The sequence below is a fragment of the Herpailurus yagouaroundi genome, unplaced genomic scaffold, assembly GCF_014898765.1.
Source record: "Herpailurus yagouaroundi ecotype Mexico unplaced genomic scaffold, PumYag 77, whole genome shotgun sequence".
Taxonomy (NCBI): Eukaryota; Metazoa; Chordata; class Mammalia; order Carnivora; family Felidae; genus Herpailurus; species Herpailurus yagouaroundi.
In genome coordinates, this window is record NW_024412388.1 from 5,539,879 (window position 1) to 5,557,697 (window position 17,819).

Here is a 17,819-nt window from a genome sequence, read left to right on the forward strand (position 1 = left end):
GAGTTAACTCGAGCGGCGCCGAGGGCAGGCCAGACCGCGCCACTCGGGGCGGGGGAGATTCCGTGAGCACGCGTGAGCCCACGGGACTCTCCTCGCGTTGGGTGCGCCAACTGAAGACGTCCCCTAGACGCAGAGTCAGGGCGCGGAAAGGCGAGCCGTACCCCGCAGCGGTCCAAGGTGGGCTCGGCCGGATGTGACGTAAGCGAGCGAGCCGCTCGAGTCGGTGCAGCTCAGAGCTGAGGAGGAAGTGGGGACCTGGGCGGCGGGCGTCTGCGCGATACCGGGGGGGAGGGGGGGAGGGGCAGAACAAGAAGCTGGGCGTCGTGCGCCTGCGCATTATAGGGCTGTGAGGCGGGAGGGGGGGTGGGGGGGAAGACGTGAAGTCTGCGCGGCGGGCGTCTGCGCAGTACCGGGGAGGCGGGGCAGGACGTGAAGCCGGGGGGCGCGCGTCTGCGCAGTGCGGGGCTGAGGGCGTGAACCCTGGCGACGGGCGTACGTGTGTGCGTGCGACCCGTTTAGTCCGGTTCTGGTTCCGTTCGGTCGTCCCCGACGCGGGATTGGGCAGAGTCGAGGTTCGGGTCGGGGTCTGGGGAGCGCTGAGGGTGGCGAGGGGGCCGCGGGCATCCCGGCGCGGGCTTCGGAAGGGGGCGCCGAGGGACGAGGCCCCGCCGCGTCTGCGGAACGGGCGGCCTTCGGCCAGGAGCGCACGGGGCGACCTCGGACCCTCCAGGATTGTGTGCAGGGTGTCCGGCAGTTTGGAACTGGCCAGTGCTGTGTTTGTGGGAGTGCATTTATCAGCTTCTGATTTGCATGGACAACAAGCTGCAGAAAAAGAACAGGCTAAGAACTATCCAGACCCTTGCTTAGCTAGCTGCCATTTGCAACGAGAGGGCAAAGTGCAGAGAGAGAATCCAGTTGGGTTGAATGTAGTGGGGGATTCCCATCTTTCTGCGTCATCAAAGAGTGTGATAAAATATTTAACACCGTTAACTTTCCAGAATTTTTCGTACAGTTATTGGAACTTAAAAAAAAATCCCCTCCAAAAATCTCACCGGCTAATTGCCAAAGACTGTGTGCAGCTTTTCCCCGTGAAATTTAAGTTTAGTCGTTTCTCTGAAATAGTGCTAACAAAAAGAAAACTATCTCCCTACTTTGTGTGAAATGCAAGGCCTATGTGTTACTGTATCCTGGGTTTTTAAAAAATATGGTCGAAGGAAATCCGAGTGGTACTATCACGTATTAGCGACCTTACTGTGTTCTCTCAGAAATCCAGCCGTTGAAATTCTGTGTAAACCAATATTAACCTAAGGTGCTTTTTTTTTTTTTTTTAAATGTTTGTCTCTCCGAACTTTTCCCCTAAGAGGCACCTAGTTACCCTGCTTAAAAATGTTACTAAGCTTAAAGGTTCTGGCTGCTTTAGGGTTGCAATGGAAGTTTTTTTTAATTCTTTTTTTTTTTTTTTTAATTAAGTCTTTAAAAAGTACAACACAAAAATGGCTTCCAAAAGAGCTCTGGTCATCCTGGCCAAAGGAGCAGAGGAGATGGAGACCGTCATTCCTGTAGATGTCATGAGGCGAGCCGGAGTAAGTCCCCTGATGTCTTCTACCTTTTTCAAAATTTTTGGGTTTTGAAGTCATTTTGAATAAAATAATATTCAGTGTGCTTTATAAAATATTTCAAACACCCACAAATACAGAAGACTGTATAATAACAATTACCTGTTTATTCACTGCCCACGTTTAGTACATGTTAGCATTTTGCCATGTTTCTTTTAGACCCACTTCCAGAGGAATAGATGCTTTAAAACAGTTTTTTTGTTGTTGTTTATTTATTTTGAGAGAGAGAGAGCACGTGCATATGTGAGCAGGTAGAGAGGGAGGAGAGAGAGAATTCCAAGCAGGCTCCGTGTGCTATCAGCGCAAAGCCCAGTGTGGGGCTTGAGCCCATGAACCGAGAGATCATGACCTGAGCTGAAATCAAAAGTCGGATGGTCGGCTGACTGAGCCACCCAGGTGCCCCTTTAGGAACAGGTGCTTAAAACAAATAAAGCATTACACAGCCCTCTTTGTAAATTTCCCCAATACTATTCCCTTTCTTGCCCCAGAGATAGCTCTGTCCCCTCACTGGTGTGTGTCCATCCCATGCATGTCTTCAAAGTAGCATTAAACTGCAGCTGCATTTTGCACGTGTCTCTGTGTGTGTGTGTGTGTATGTGTGTATGCATATATGCATCCATAGTGAGCACTTAAATAGCATTTACTGATGCTAGGTGTCATTCTAAGTACTTAACGTAAACTCGTTTAACTCTTCCAACAGCCCTGTGAGTTATTGCCATTCTCATTGTACAACTGAAGAAACTGAGGCACAACGACACTACATGAAGTGTCGACATTGTAGACTTAGGAGAAGAGCCGGTACTCAGACCCTAGCAGTCTGGTCCCAGGGTCTATTACCTTCATTTCTCTGGTTCCCATAAGTGAAGCCACACAGATGCACTTCGTTTATTTAAAATTGCTGCTTAGTATTATGCTGTACGAATATGCTGCAGTCTGCTCTGTTCCAGTTTTGTGCCATTTCAGTTCTGTAATATTCTCGTACGGGTTTCTTTATGCAAATGTGTGGAAGTTTTTCCAGGTTTTATGACTGAGAGTGGAATTGTTAGGCCAAAGGACAGCCCATAGTTGGCCTTACCAGATTTTGTCAACTCCCCAAAGTACCAACATGTGGACCCACCAGCAGTGCAGGAAAATTCCCATGTTGCCGGTACCAGTTCTTGCTTATGTCAACTTTGTACATTTTTGCAAGCTAAAGTAGGATTTCATTGTTTTAACTTGTCTTTGTATCTTCAGAAAATTCCATGACACTCAAATGACAACAGTAACTTTGTAAGATGGATTATTAACAGGATGATCATGTAATTGTCGCCCAAACCAGAAAGGACACTTGTGGGAGAAAGGACACTCACCAGACAGGGTCCCGGGACAGCATCTGTAAATCAGGACTGTCTCAGGCAAACCGGGACAGACCTGGTTATTAAATATATTTAGCTAACTTACTGGCTGCAAGGCAGCATGGTTTTGTCGCAGTATTTCCTGCCAAGTTATTTTAAAACACAGCAGCTGTGAAAATGTTACTCTAGATTTATGTTTCAGTGTTAAATGTGATGATGTCTTTCTCCTAGATTAAAGTCACCATTGCGGGTCTGGCTGGGAAAGACCCGGTGCAGTGTAGCCGAGATGTTCTCATTTGTCCGGATGCCAGTCTGGAAGATGCAAAAAAAGAGGTTTGTTCTCCATACCTGGAATTACTCCTGCCTGTGCCTTCTTTGTCAGTTTCTTGAAATGTCTTTTGACTACGTCTAAGGCTGTGAGCACAGACTTATTTTAAGAAAGTTACTTTGCTTGGATGTCTTCCCCACTATAATAAGCCCTGGGAAGTCAGGGACTCTCCCTTTTTTGTATCCATGGAATCTGGCAGTTCCCTACTGCCTGTGCTGGCGGGGGGTGGGTGGGGGGGTGGGACGTTTTCATCAGGATTCTTCTGGCCTCGCAGGCAGCGTAGCCTCTGTTATGACGTACCTGATAGAAGGAATCACCTGCCACATTTCCTGTTCATTTCTTCTTTTTTTTAAAATGTTTATTTACTTTTGAGAGAGAGAGAGAGAGAGAGACAGAATATGAGCAGGGGAGGGGCAGAGAGAGAGGGAGTCACAGCATCCGAAGCAGGTGAGATCATGACCTGAGCCGAAGTCGGACGCATAACCGACTGAGCCACCCAGGCGCCCCTCATTTCTTATTCTTTATGCAAAAGTTCCTTTTTGCCTTTCCTTTTTCAGTGTCCCAGACATAGTTATGTGATTCATTTTATGTGAACGGCTCGTAGTTGATTAGTGGTGTGATTAAGGGAGCATTAAGAATTGTTGTTAAATAGTGTCACTTTATGTTGACAGTTACCTTTGGTGGCAGCTAACACCGGGGAATCTGTCAAGAGCTGAGGGCCCTGTCCTCAGACGCAAGCTCACCCACATGTGCACAGATGCTTTTGCACACCCTTTCATGTAGTTCATTGCTTAATGGCCAGTGTGATAGGGGTGTGGGCTCTGTGCTCTCAGGGCATAGATGTGGCAGAAAAAAAAGTGGAGGCAGCTCATGGACGGCTACTTGTGCCCTGCTGAGGAACCCGGAGCATGATTCCCATGCTCAGCTGGCCTCAGATGCATAGAGAAAAGTTTATTCCTTCCTAATAAATTCACCTATTTCAGTGCCAGATTGTGGGGTACAGGAATGTTGGTATTTACATAAAAATTGCTGAAAACATTCTAAATAGCATGTTTCGAGTGGCCGAGTAGAAGTAAACACTCGCTCTTCTCTGGTCTTTCTCATCTTGTGGTGTCTGGGTATTTTAGAACCGTGGTTACCTTTTGTGTCTGTTTATCAGATTCTAAAAGGAGTGAAAGAAATTCTGTACTTCACACACTTTGTTTAGTTGGTAGTTTTGCTTGGTTTGAAAACGGAATGTTCATAGTCTTGAGTAATTCTGAGTAGTATATGTTGCACTAAGTATGTACTAAGTTTTTAAAATGCTAATGACTAAACTTTTGAAAATTTTTTTTAACATCTTAAAGTATTGTTACATCAAATTCCATTTCATGAATTGAATCAAGTTTGGAATCAGCAGATTTGTAGGATGGTAGGTGTTTGGGATACTAAAATACTGTATCATCATTCTCCCCTAAGTTTCATTTTTCATAGAGGTAAAAAACCTTTTTCTGTGCATTTTGCTTGAAATTGTTCTTTTAATTTTATTACTGTGCACATTATTGTTGAAAAAATGCGTGTAGACCGTGTATACCTACAGAGTGAAAATGTTAAATGTCCCCGTTCTCATTGTCCTCGCCCCACCAACCCACACCACATCTCATTAGCAGCTGAGCTCTCTTCCGTGTGTGGGTACCTGTAGACCCCGTGTGTGTCAGGGACATACACACACATCTGCGTTTTGTTTTTTTTTTAAGTGAGCTCTACGCTCAACATGGGGCCCGAACTCACAACCCCGAGATCCAGAGTCTCGTGCTCCACCGACTGAGCCAGCCAAGCGCCCCCTTTTTTTCCTCCCTTTTTATAAGAATGAGATCATGCTACCCCTGTAATCCTGCAACACGGGCATCCTTTCCTGTTACTATATTCAGATTTTTTGCTAGTTACAACAACAATCCATCATAGAGATATATATCTTAATTTGTTTAGCTGTGCTTCCATGAACAGTTTTTTGCTATGACCCACATTTAAAACGTGAAAGTATTATCGGACTATCACTTTGGTGCACATCTCAGATGAAAAGTGTTTGTTTACTTTTTTTGTTTTGTTTTTAAACCGCAGGGACCTTACGACGTAGTGGTTCTGCCGGGAGGTAACCTGGGTGCACAGAATTTATCTGAGGTAAAAACCGTGTAAAGGAAGTACTTCAGCATCTGCCCATGTTCTGTTGGTCTTGTTGTTACTAAAATATTTCAGGAAGGAGGCTGGGAGTAAACTAGAAACAGGTGAAGTGAACAAAATGGTGTTGTAGCTTATTTAGGAAAAACATCCCTAATGACATTTACTATATGAGTGAGCAGAATTGGTGGAACGGTTAATTTGGGAACAGATTCTGTGAATACAGTCCGAATGTAAGACTTCTTTTTTCCTCCCCCACAGTAGAAAAATGAACCTAATTTTGTGTCTTATGAAGGTTTAAGCATAGAAAGATAAGAGACTGGCTGTCTGCTCAACACTAGGGCTGCAGAGGCTGGAAATGCCAGCTTGCGTGAAAATGGCATCGGAATAGGCCCCTGCTGCTTCATCGAAGTCTTCATCGAGTCCACCTGTGGGAAGAGAGGGGGAGGGAGGGGCAAGAGACAGCAGCGCGCAAGGCGGGTGGAATCAGACGTTTGGGACTCTGCCGGGCCCTGTTCCTGGCTCTGCCTTCTGAAAACGCTCCAGACACCACATGCCCCCCCCCCCCCCCGCCCCGCTTTCTCCGCGGAGCACAAAGCGGCAGGGGTCAGCGTGCCCAAGGGGAATTGCTTATCTCGTCTCGTCTTTAAACACCTTTAAGAAAAGAATGCCCTTCTCCTGTAACAAACACCTTGATTAGGTTTAAAAATGTAGAAACTATGAATTTGAGAGTTTTTCTATTGATGATTTAGAAATACTATTAGAAAATAGATTGAAGATCTTGCATTTTAAACTAAAAGCAGATTCTCTCCCAGTTTCCAGCTGGCCATTGGCTGTGGCTTAATGATAACTTGATGTGTTTGGGTTTTCTTTGAATAGTCTGCTGCTGTGAAAGAGATCCTGAAGGAACAAGAAAAGAGGAAGGGCCTTATTGCCGCTATCTGTGCAGGTAACGTGCGGAACCATCCTGTGTTAAAATGCGTTGTTGGGTTTCTCCCAAAAATACGTTGATGGGGTAGCCTTTAATTGTGAGATGTTGTTCCAGGTACTTCTTTCCCTTCACGGAGCGTGCAGGGCATCTGTATGGGCATATTTAGTTTGGGCGGCATGAACTCAGTGTCATTTCAGAAATGAGTGCGGCTCTCTCTTCTGCTTCTCTGTGCTTTTTGGTCTGCGTTCCGTGAAACTACATGTTTTCCGTCTTTGGTTGACCTCTGAGGAAAATAATGCCCTCTGGAATTCAGTAAAGAGCTCGTCACAGCAAATCTCTATGCCAGAAACTAGGTCTGCCAGCACCAGTCAGCAAGAATCGGTCAGACGTGAACGTAACCGCTCTGTCCTGTGCCTGCCCTGCGGGTTCCGAGGCCTCGGGTGCTTTCCGCCTGGTCCTCAGCGTGGAATGTTTGGTTTCGGGCACTGTACTGTCTGTCACGTAAGTTAGAAGAAGAAGGTTGTTCGTGCTGCCTGGATGTCCCCACATCCTTGGAAGTCAGTAATACTTTCTTTTCTGGAACCACCGTGAAATCCGTTCTTAATGCTCCAGTATCATGATGTCCCGCCATCTTGCATCTTTCCAGAGTGCAATTCTTTGTTATAGGTCTTTCTGGGACATTTGTCAAAAGAGCAAGTAAATCAGTGACTAGATGGATGGTTTGATAAGATGACACAGTGTTTTGTTCAGTACAGTGGATCTGTTAAAGAAGTTGTAAGTCGGGGACCCTGGGGACTTGGCGTTACAGCAGACGTTCTCAGAGCTCTTTCAAAGGCGTCATAAGGTGAAAGCAGATACTGATGTTATTTGTCCTTTTCCTTATGGAGAGTGTGATGATGCCACCATTGGGGTGTGGCACACGTGCTCCTGCATTCTTGTGTCGTAAAAATGTCCCAGTTGTGATTTCTGACTTCGAACGCGGCAGTTACAGGTAGATGTAACTCACGTAAAAGCTCAGGGGGGTTCCTAAAGACCCGGATGTTCGAGGACCCCTGCATTGGAGCCTGGGAGGGACCACAGAGCTGACCACCCTGGCAGGCCCTGTCCTTGGGTTCCAGGCAGCACCAGCCCCTTGACCTGCCCTGGGGGCCCAGGTCTGTCCTCGCCGGAGGACCCTGCGGTCCCTACCGCCCGCGCGGGTGCCTCTCTCTGGGTGGGGGTCCCAGGTCCTCTTCGATGTACGAGGACTTGGTCCAGTCACTCTCAGCCCCTGGCCACGGCCTCATTCTTAGGTTCTCTAACCTAAGGAAGAGTCTGGTCTGGATTTGTTCCCTTATGAGTCGGCTGAAAGGAAAAACCACACGTGGGTTTGTCCTTTTGTATCACCGAGGTGGCTGGATGATTGGCAGTATCTGGTTCGCTGTTTTGTGCTCAGGCAGCTCGAATGCCGTGCTAAGGAGCTTAGACTTCAGAATCCTTTAAATCGCTGTTGACATAAACAGCGCTCTAATACGGTGTTTGTATCGTTGAATATCCTGTGCTGCCTGGCCTTCTGGTGCTGCAGAAAGTAGGAAGTGTGGAGAAAAATAAGGTGGTTCTTCAGTGTCGCAGTTAGGAAGCGGGGGGCTGCTTACTGAACTGGAAGACTGTTGGCTTAGCCCCGAGTATTGAGTGCTTGAGACAGAAACTGGAGGGCAGACTATCTGGATAAGAAAGTAAAATGAGATTCACTCTGGGTCTGGAGGGAAAGGAGCCTGGAGACTGGGTCCAGGTCCAACCTGCAAGGGCTTGGAGGAGCTGGGGTGACCGAGGCGTTGTCTGCGTGAGTCACCACACGGTGGCGCTGTTGGCCGTAGTGTCTTGGCTGCCCAGGGGCTCCCGCCGCGGTGCCCTCTGCTCTCGGCTCTGGCTCAGAGCCGGATCCCCGCATACACGCAGCAGTATTTTCATCTGCCAGAATCTCAAGTAATGGGAGTTAAATATTTCTTCTCGAATTCTCCAAATAGGAATCTTAAGCTCCAGAAAGCAGAAATTATGGGCTTATCAGGGTGAATAAGCCATCACTAAAGTCCTACGTTTGGCCGAAACGTAAACTTATTAACATTACCGTAGGCAGCAGTTTCATCAACTGAAGGGAACAGCCTAAAAATTTCTAACTTACGTACGAGCGATTGTTCTCCTCACTGTACGGTCACCTCTGGAGGTTTGCTTTCATAAAATACAAGATCATGTAGGTACTTACTTACTTCTTAACATCTTACGGTGTAAGAATTAAGGGAAACTGATGAGTCCATTCACATAAATATTGAGTGGTAATTATTCAGTCTTTACAGACTTAAAATTTGCCACCATACATAGCTGTCTCGTACATGGGGTAAAAATAAGGTGAGAGGGACATCAGATCTATCTGAGGACTTTGATTTAGGAGATATAAATTGGGATTGGCCTGTCAGGTGGAAAGCTTGTGTAATTAAGCAGTATTTGTCGATCTTCCTGTGTGCAGCTGCTGTGATCTAGCCGGCAGGTGCAGTCTGTAGCTCCCTTTCCCTTGGAACCGGGTCGAAAAATGAAAGGTCAGAGCAGGTGGGCGGGGTGGCTGAAGCTGAAGCCTGCGGGCTCTGTCCTCGGGTCCCGGCCACGGCGTTGCCTCCTGACCTGTTTTGAGGGTCGCGTTGCTGCTCTGAAGCATGTTTTTCTAGGTGTGACGTGAGGCTTGGAGAAAAAAGGTAGAATTTTTTTTTTTTTATACTTTCAAGGTAACATGACAAAGTCATAAAACGTCTCTGTTGTAGTCCTTATCTGAGAAACATTACATACAAAATATGGTTGCGATTCTCCATGAAATTGACCATTTTCAGTGAATACATTTGGATCAAAATCTCCTGTTGGCAACTGCGTATTTTAGAGGATCAGAAGCGGACATCTGTGCGTGGTCTTTAGTGGTTATTAATAAAGAAACGCTGGTGCCTTTATGTCTCCAGATTTCTGGGCATTTCACAGGTGTATCTTCTTCAGGGCTGGACAGTGTCCTAGTCACCTGGGATGTACGGATGGATAGACGGATGAGTGAGTGCTCATTTTTAAGTAGAAAACCAAAATGAGTCTGTGAAGTAGCAGTCAAGTCCAGAAGTTTGGAGAGTGCCAGCTGCCTTTAGTGTGTGACTAAATCTTCCATTTGCCGAGAGTAAGGCCTTGGCGGTCTCCCCTCCGGGAATCCCCGGCAGGCTTGCCTGCAGTTCCTTGAGGGACCACACACTGTTTATCTGACGCTGCTCCGTATCATTTGGTGAGATGGCTGGCGAAGGATTTTGAGTTTGTACACTTCTGCCAGATGTGCTCAGCAGATGGTTTATTAGAAACAAACCGTGCCTCTCATACTAAAAGGTGTTTAATTTCAGAATCATCAGGATATGTTACGTGAGAGCCTCCTGGTTTTGAAAAATTCTTCCGTTGCAATTTTTAAACCATTAGTTTTTTTATATCCACACTTAATTAAGTCTTTTTATTAATCTTCTTCTTAGGTCCTACGGCTCTCTTGGCTCATGAAATAGGTTTTGGAAGCAAAGTTACGACACACCCGCTTGCTAAAGACAAAATGATGAATGGGAGTAAGTATATGCTTATATTTTATGTAAAGCATCCTTTTAAAGTTTTTCTTGAGAGAGGTAGAGTGAGTGGTGGAGGGGCAGGGAGAGAGGGAGAGACAGAATCCCCACAGGCGCCACACCAGCAGTGCGGAGCCCGACACGGGGCTCGAACTCATGGCCTGAGCCGAAACCAAGAGTCAGACGCTTAACCTGCCGAGCTGCCCAGGCACCCCTGTGCTTCTGTTTTCATGTACGGAAAGACCTTCTCAGAAAGCTGTGACTCAGCTTTGTGTCCCGCCTGGTCACCTTACGTAGAGGGACTCTCCGCGGGTTGAGGCATGGCGTGTTCCTCACCTGCTTTGCCGGTGTCGCAGCCGGAGAGGGAGCGAGCGGTGGGGGGAGGTGGTGCGTGTGCCCGTGTGTGCGCCCTGACGGGGCGCAAGGGCTGACGGGCAGAGGCCGGCCGGAGCCCCGGCCGTCCTGGATGGGCGTGGTTATGAAATGCCAGGCTGACTCGGGTTTTTACCACCTTGCCAGACACTTGAGGGTAAACTTCAAACCTCGACAGCAATTTCAGAAGATGCCCTTTTGCCCACAGTCCAAAGTAAAGTGAATGTTGCTCTCTCCCTGGGTGGCAGGTCTGTTCCTTAGGTGACATGTTTCTTTCATAAATACCAGCTAGACTGTTAAGTTTCATTTATTTTTATGAAAACAATTTCTATTCATGGTAAAAAGTGCAAACAGTGCAAAAGGGGGGTGAAGTAAAAACATAAATTTGTGTTTTCTCTTTCTTCCTCACCCCCTTTCTGCTTTTCAGAGGTAATTTCTGTTAGAAAGTTTCTTGTGTAACTCTAGAATTTTCTCCACATACACTCATTATCCTTTGTAGTTTAATAATTTTATTCAAATGAAGTCTGTTAAATATATTGCTCTGCAACTTTTTTTTTTTTTTGAGAGAGAGGGAAAGAGAGAGAGTGCAAACGGGGAAGCGGCAGAGCGGGGGAGAGAGAATCTTAAGCAGGCTCCACTCCCAGCATGGGGCCTGACACTGGTTCGTTCCCACGACCCTGGGATCAGAACCTGAACAGAGATCAAAAGTTGGATGCTCAACTGACTGAGCCCCCCAGGCACCCCTGCATCTTGCTTTTTAAACCTAAGATTGTATCCTTTTCTGGGGGCAGGAGAATAATCTATCAGGTATTTCTTTAATTCTTTGCGTGACCGGTTACTTACTCAGAGGCTGCAAAAGAAGCACGCCATTGGGGCGCCTGGGTGGCTCAGCCTGTTCAGTGTAGGACTCTTGATCTCAACTCAGGTCCTGAGCTCACGGCTCAGGAGTTCGAGGCCTGGATCGGTCTCTGCGCTCACAGTGCAGAGCCTGCCATGGTCTCTGTCCTCCGGGAGGGAACAGCTTACAGACACAGGACACACACGTCGAATTTAAAACCAGAAGGCAACGTGCAATTTATGACAGCGCAGTGTAACCAGCCACGTAAACGTACAACTGTGTGACGATGCTCCCTCAGTAACAGCCACGGCTTCTCAGTGTGACACTCGGAACATCAGCCAGGTAGTGTCTTTTGCCAGACAGGTGGCTTCTCCCTCTGCCATCTGTCCCTGGAGTGCACGCACCAGAGAGACAGAGACTCTGGAACTTGCAGAGAGAAAGAGAACTACACACTGTTGTGGATGATTGCAAGAGCGTCTGAAATTTCCAGTTAGAAGCCACAAGTGGTTCGGCTGGCATGGAGCCAGCAAGGAAACCGGGAGGCTGGCCGTGTGTGAAACCTCGCCAGCCAAACACCAGCGAATGGACTGGAAGAGGAAACCATAATGGTGGCAGCTGATTGGGAAACAGGCAGCGGTAGATTTTGTCCCCGGTCTCAGCCCCACTCGAGGCTCATTCTGACCTCACACAAAGTAGGCGGGTAACATCTCCTCGTCATCTTCTCACGGCCGGGCCGGGTGGCGCATTTGCACGGTGTTGCTTTGTCTTTTTTTTTAACGTTTGTTTATTTTTGAGACAACGCGAGAGACAGAGCGTAAGCGGCGGAGGGGCAGACGGAGGGAGACGCAGAATCCGAGGCCGGCTCCGGGCTCCGAGCCGTCGGCCCAGAGCCCGATGTGGGGCTCGAACTAATGAGCCGTGAGATCCTGACCCGCTCGACCGACTGAGCCACTCAGGCGCCCCTGTTGCTTTGTCTTTAACGAAGAGGTGCTGCTTTTTAGAGCAGTGTTAGGCTCGCTGCAAAATGGAGCCGAAAGTGCAGGCCTCCCGCACGCCCTGCCTGCACACGCGGTCTCCCTCGCCTTCCTCTCCCTCACCAGAGGGGTACCTTTGTCACAGTCGATGAATCTGCACGGACACGGCATCACCACCTCAAATCCGTCATTTACGTCTGGGTTTGCTCTTGGTGTTAGATGTTCAGAATATTTTCAAACATGATCCAAGGTAGTATCGTCTTAAATATCTTATCACTTTTTTGGAGCTGCTAGATCCTCAGTTGTCGATAAAACCATCTATGTGAAAAGTGGGGTTTTTTTACAGAGGGCTCTGGCTGCCAGGCATTTCTAACGTGGGCTAACGGACGGGTTTTAGAGAGTCGGAAAGATCGGAATCAGGCTTCCTTTAGTGGTTACGACATGTCGGCGGGGGGGGGGGGAACGCGTCCAGTCGGCCGCGTTCCTCCTTTATCCGAGCGTGGATCTGTTGTGTCCGTTTTCCTGCCTCAAGAACAGGGAGCTGGGTTGGGAACAGGAGAGCTCAGGTCGTTAACTCTCGGCGCTGGTCAGGTGCACTCGCGGGCGTGATCTCCACGGAGCCGCCCGGGCCCCGGTGCCCAGCGGGGCAGCTGTCGGCTTCCCGGAAGAGGACACCGGCTCCCGGAGGCCGGGCCACAGCTCGGGCCCGCCTCTGTCCCGGCGTGGCTCCCGCGCACGTTAAGTTACGAGGTGCCGGGTTCAGCCGGTGAGTCCTCCTGTGGGGAAAGACCGGTTGAGTGTCTGCCCTCTCGGGGCGCCTGAGGAGCGAGGCCGTAATCACTCCTGGGGGCCCTGGTCCTCCTCACGTACCTGGCAGAGCAGCATGAAACTTTTACTCACATGAGCAATCCGGTCTGAAGGGCGCAGTCCTCCCGTGTCTCAGTTTTTAAATGAAGAAATTGTTACTTTAATAGTCTTTTCGCTTCCTACGTGTCTGTTCTCGAAAGCACCCGAAGCCCCCCGTCACGAAGGTGAGCAGTGAAGGGCTGTGCCCCTGGGCCAGGCAGTGTGGGGCCGGCCGTGGGCGGGCTCCTTCCCCCTCCCGGCCCCGGTTTCCATCCTGACACCTAAGGATATCAGTAGCCCTCGCCTCACAGGGTCGTTGACAGGCCCCGTGAGTCAGTGTGTGACGCACCCAGAACGTGGCCTGGCGCGAGCCCGCGCAGGGGGCGGAGGGCCGGTTGGTCCCGGCTCCCGGCCGAGCGCTGGGAACATGGCGGTGAACGGCCGTCCTCCCCCGGCTGCTGCCTGCTGAGTGACACCACCGCTCTGTCCGGGCCTTCCACTTGATCGGACTCCCGTGGCAGCCCCGGGGGGGTTGGCGTCAACCCCGTGTTACAGAAGAGAAAGGCGAGGTTTAGCGACATGGGACAGCTACTAAATGGCAGACCTGGAATTGGAACCCAGGGCTGCCATTCCCAGAGGTCGGTGACTTTTCTTAACGGGCAAGATAGTGAATGTCTCGGGCTCTCGGGGACTTCGGGTCTCTCCAGCAACTACTCTCTTGAGGAGCCACTGACCAATAAAAAGCAGCCATTAGGTGCCGACCCCTCGTGTCTAGGCTTCCTTGGCTGCTGCTGCTCTGAAGAGCCTTCCTTCCTGGCTCTGGAGTGTTTGGTTAAAATTAAAAAGAAGTCGGCAACTAATGCTTTGTGCCAGTGGACCATGGGGTGTGGATTTGCAGAGTTCGTGAATCCAAGTCTGCTGAGGTGTGCCCACCTGCCTCGCAGCCCTGGGGCGCGCGGTGTCCTTGTCCGGCGTCGCCGCTAGGTGGAGGTAGCCGGCGGGCGTAGACCTGCTCTTCGGGCTGGAATTGTGAAGAGTCCTGGAACCTTGAATTGTCTGTAACTGGTGCAAGCCGTGGTTGTAATACTTTACCCACGAAGAGAGCGTTCAGCGAGCCGTTCAGAAATGGCCTCACCCAGCCCCAGTCCAGGCCGTGCATCTCGCCGCCCTGGAAGACGAGACCCAGTGGGTTTCCTGGTTGGGCATCTGAAGATGTCTCGGCCTGGTTCAGCCGTCAGTAAATGAGGTTAGACGTCAACCCGGAGATGCTCTTCCTCTGCGGCAGGGTAACTAGGAAATTTGTCTTTCAGTGTCTGTTTATTTTTGAGAGAGAGCAGGGGAGGGGCAGGGAGGGAGACACAGGATCCAAAACCGGCTCCGCGCCGTCAGCCTAGAGCCTGAGGCGGGGCTCGAACCCACAGACCAGGAGATCATGATCTGAGCCGGAGTCCGATGCTTAACTGGCTGACCACTAGGAAGATGTTCGTGTGCGGTATTTCGTTATTTCAGTGGGTGACTCGAGTTTTGTTTTTAATGTTTGTTTAATTTCGAAAGAGGGCAAGCAAGGGAGGGACAGAGGATCCGAAGCAGGCTCTGCCCGGTCAGCACGAACGGTGAGGTCATAACCTGAGCCAAAGCCAGACGTTCAACTGACCGAGCCGCCCGGGCGTCCCTCGGGTGACTGGATTTGTAACGAGGACAGGAAGACCTAATCTACTGAAGGTCTCCACCACTTGGAAAGGACGTGAACATCATCGTGTGGTTTCTAAAGCTCGTGAATACGGCAGAAGCAGATCACTTCTGCTGTAAGGGGGCTCATTAGATCAGGTGGCCATTTTCTGTCTGTAGACATCGAACAAGCATTTCCTGGGCTCCTCCGTGGCTCTGAGAACAGAAAAAGGAACAAGCCCAAGCTATCTGATGGGAGAGCCCGGTGGTGCGGGCACTGAATCTGGCAGTAGGGGGAGACTAGTCTCAGGGGCGGCGGCGCGACAGGGGAACCTTGTGGGCTTCGGCCCCTCCCCTCAGTCTGTTCTTTGTGTCCTTGGTCTCGGTGTGGTGCCACCATCCACCCAGTTGTAGGACAGACAGCTGGGAGTTCTCTTCACCACCTCCCCGTGTTCAGTCCTGCTCGGAGTTGTGGGCATTTTGTTTTCTACGTGATTTCTCACGCCTTCATTTCCCTGTCACCCCTGGCCCCACCCAGGTCACCATGAGCTCCCACCTGGATGGCAAGTTCTTTTCGGTCTCCCCTTTGGTTCCTTCTGGTCCAGTCTTTGTGCAGGCCAGACCCAGAGGGCGTGCCTGCCGGGATGTGGAACAGAGTCGCCTTTAGGTGCTGGAGAAAGTAGGCAAAGGCCTCTCCTGGGAGCAGAACTGGATAAGCTCCGACGTGCACTTTGGAAAGGTGACCTTTTTTGTGGCGCTGAGCAGAGAGTGGAGGGAAGGACAGGTGGAAGGCAGGGCCGGAACATGGAGATCCTGCGTGAAGGCCGCAGATGCAGAGAGGAGGCAACGTTCACCTGATGCTTGGGGGCACCTCCGTGGGTCCGTTAGTGTCCCAGGCCACGTGGGGTGGCTGAGGGCCCGGCCTTTTAAAGGGCAGGCGGTAAAGCAGGAGACACACTATTTTCACGTCCTGTCAGTGCCGGGGGCCCCAGTGGTGCGATCCAGGGGCCTGATCCGGGGAGCGGTCACAGATGCCGCCTCTGAGGGGCGCTGGAGGAGGTGAGAGCTTTCTGGGCAGTGGGAGCTGGGGGGCCGGGTCGTGGGGGCGCCGCTGCTCCCGAGGACTTAGGGCCGGGTGGCCCGTGCATTAGGAGGGTTTGGTGACCATGTGTGTGGAAGGGGAGGCCTTGGGGAGCTGACGCTGAAGGTTCCCAGCTTTGTGGCTGTGATCTGCCCAGATGTCCCGTCATCCACTGAATTTGGACATAGGAGAAGCATATGCTGGTTTTACTGTATTTCCCCCCAAAAGCCAATCGGGGGATACGGAAGGAAAGTGGTTCCTGAGAAATGAGTGGTGTTTCTCCTTCCACACACCTCCTCCTCCCTGTGTGTTCTGTGTTGTTTTTGCTAGTTGTTTTTTTTTAATGTTTTTTTAAATGTTCATTTATATTAGAGAGGGAGAGACAGAGGGTGAGCTGGGGAGGGACAGAGAGAGGGGGAGACACAGAATCCGAAGCAGGCTCCAGGCTCCGAGCTGTCCCTACAGAGCCCGACGTGGGGCTCGAACCCACGAATCGCGAGATCATGACCTGAGCCGAAGTCGGACGCTCAACCGACTGAGCCACCAGGCGCCCCTTATTTTTGCTAGTTTGGTTTTGAGATAGAGTCTGTCCGTGTGACAGGGAGTCCATGTGACAGGAGTCTGTGTGACAGGCAGTCTGTAGGGAAGGGGGAGCAGGGACCTAGGCCTTTCAGGAGACCTGATGATTTTCATGAAAGATGAAGGGGCCCTTGGGAGACGAGATGGGAGGTGGGATGGTTTGTGACAGGGTCTGTCTGGTGTCCACTTCTGGTCTCCTGTCTCCTGGGACAAGAGTCCATCCTCCCCGGCTGATGGGCTCCCGGAGGGGACGCGACGGCCGAGTCCCTTAGGACCTGTCTTCAGGCAGGGCGGGGGCGAGGGGGGCTCAGAGAAAGCCTCCTCCTGCAGTTGCCGTTTGTCCGGTGCCTTCAGCCCAAAGTAGTCGCTGTACCAAAGCGGCACGTTTCGGGGGGCCCCTTCTGCTTCCCCTTCAGCGCACAGGGTGGACCCTTGAGCGTTGGTTGGTGACAGAAATGTGAACGCTCGGCCTCCCTCCCGCTGCCCTGCCCACTTACAAGGTCTTCTGCAACCGCACTTGACCTCCGTGTGTTCGTGTCATTCCGCCGCGGCCGTCAGTTCCTCTCCCTCCGCTGCACACGCCGCCGTAGCATCTCCGCGCGGGGCCGGGCCGCCGCCGCCGCCTCCAGCTGCCCTTGTCGTGGGGTTTGGTTTTGGGGTTTTTGGAAATTTCTGTGAGACCCATCTTGTGCGGTAACAGGGATTTGGATTGCAGGGCGGAGTGATGGTGTTCCCAGCGGAGCCCGTTCGGATGTAACCCTCTCTTGTTCTTCCTCCGAAGGTCATTACAGCTACTCCGAGAACCGCGTGGAGAAGGACGGCCTGATCCTCACGAGCCGCGGGCCTGGAACCAGCTTCGAGTTTGCTCTTGCAATTGTTGAAGCGCTGAGCGGGAAGGACGTGGCCGACCAAGTGAAGGCCCCGCTCGTGCTTAAGGATTAGAGCGGAAACCTTCGAGAAGGAGTTAGAGGAACGGGCCGTCCGCAGTCACTGTCCCCGTGTTCGCTTTGAGCGAAAGGAGCCGTCACCGTGCGGAGGATCGCGGTCACTGCCCCCAGCGGTGTGGGCCGGTGGCGGCAGCCGCACGGGCCTTCCCCGCCTGCCTCGTGTCCCCCCCGACGGTCCTGAACCTAGATTGCACCATAGATGGCATTTAGCGAGCTCCTGATGGTTTTCATTGATCTCTGGTTTCCCCTTTTTTGTTTGTGAAATCAAGTTCATGATCAGCCTCACTTGCAGCTGTTAGCTGTTGATACGGCTGCTGAGGCGAACGAATAGTGAACACGTTTGTCGCAGAAGAAGGAAAGGCATAAAAGCAAGGATTTAAGAGGCCGTGATGTTCTCTCATTTGTCAGTTGCGTATCATTAACGTGCTATTAAAAAATACCAACCAGGTTGGCTGTAATGGTGAATTTTTGTAGACCAGTTCCTTTTGACGTCGCAGAAGGAGTCTTCAGGCGGAAGTGAAAACCTCCCGAGGCTGGCCCGGC

General features: G+C 50.7%; 1 protein-coding gene across 2 annotated transcripts; it reads left to right on the top strand.

Annotated features, from left to right (window-relative positions):
* Window positions 1-442: 442 nt before the first annotated feature.
* PARK7 (Parkinsonism associated deglycase) lies at window positions 443-17,741 on the top strand. Of its 2 annotated transcripts, none has more exons than XM_040460208.1 (7): window positions 443-572; window positions 1,471-1,583; window positions 3,182-3,283; window positions 5,379-5,438; window positions 6,315-6,384; window positions 9,888-9,974; window positions 17,111-17,741. In XM_040460208.1, the coding sequence occupies exons 2-7, from the start codon at window positions 1,494-1,496 to the stop codon at window positions 17,269-17,271; spliced, it is 570 nt and encodes a 189-aa protein (XP_040316142.1). In that variant the 5' UTR covers window positions 443-572; window positions 1,471-1,493; the 3' UTR covers window positions 17,272-17,741. The 2 variants fall into 2 exon arrangements, with proteins under 2 accessions (XP_040316142.1, XP_040316150.1); XM_040460216.1 differs by having other exon boundaries at window positions 445-578.
* Window positions 17,742-17,819: the final 78 nt, after the last annotated feature.

Coding starts and splice junctions, on each gene's coding strand:
- PARK7 (XM_040460208.1), top strand. CDS start 1,494: ATGGCTTCCAAAAGAGCTCTGGTCATCCTGGCCAAAGGAGCAGAGGAG. Junction 5,439..6,314: donor GTGCACAGAATTTATCTGAG/GTAAAAACCGTG, acceptor TTCTTTGAATAG/TCTGCTGCTGTGAAAGAGAT. Junction 9,975..17,110: donor AGACAAAATGATGAATGGGA/GTAAGTATATGC, acceptor CTTCCTCCGAAG/GTCATTACAGCTACTCCGAG.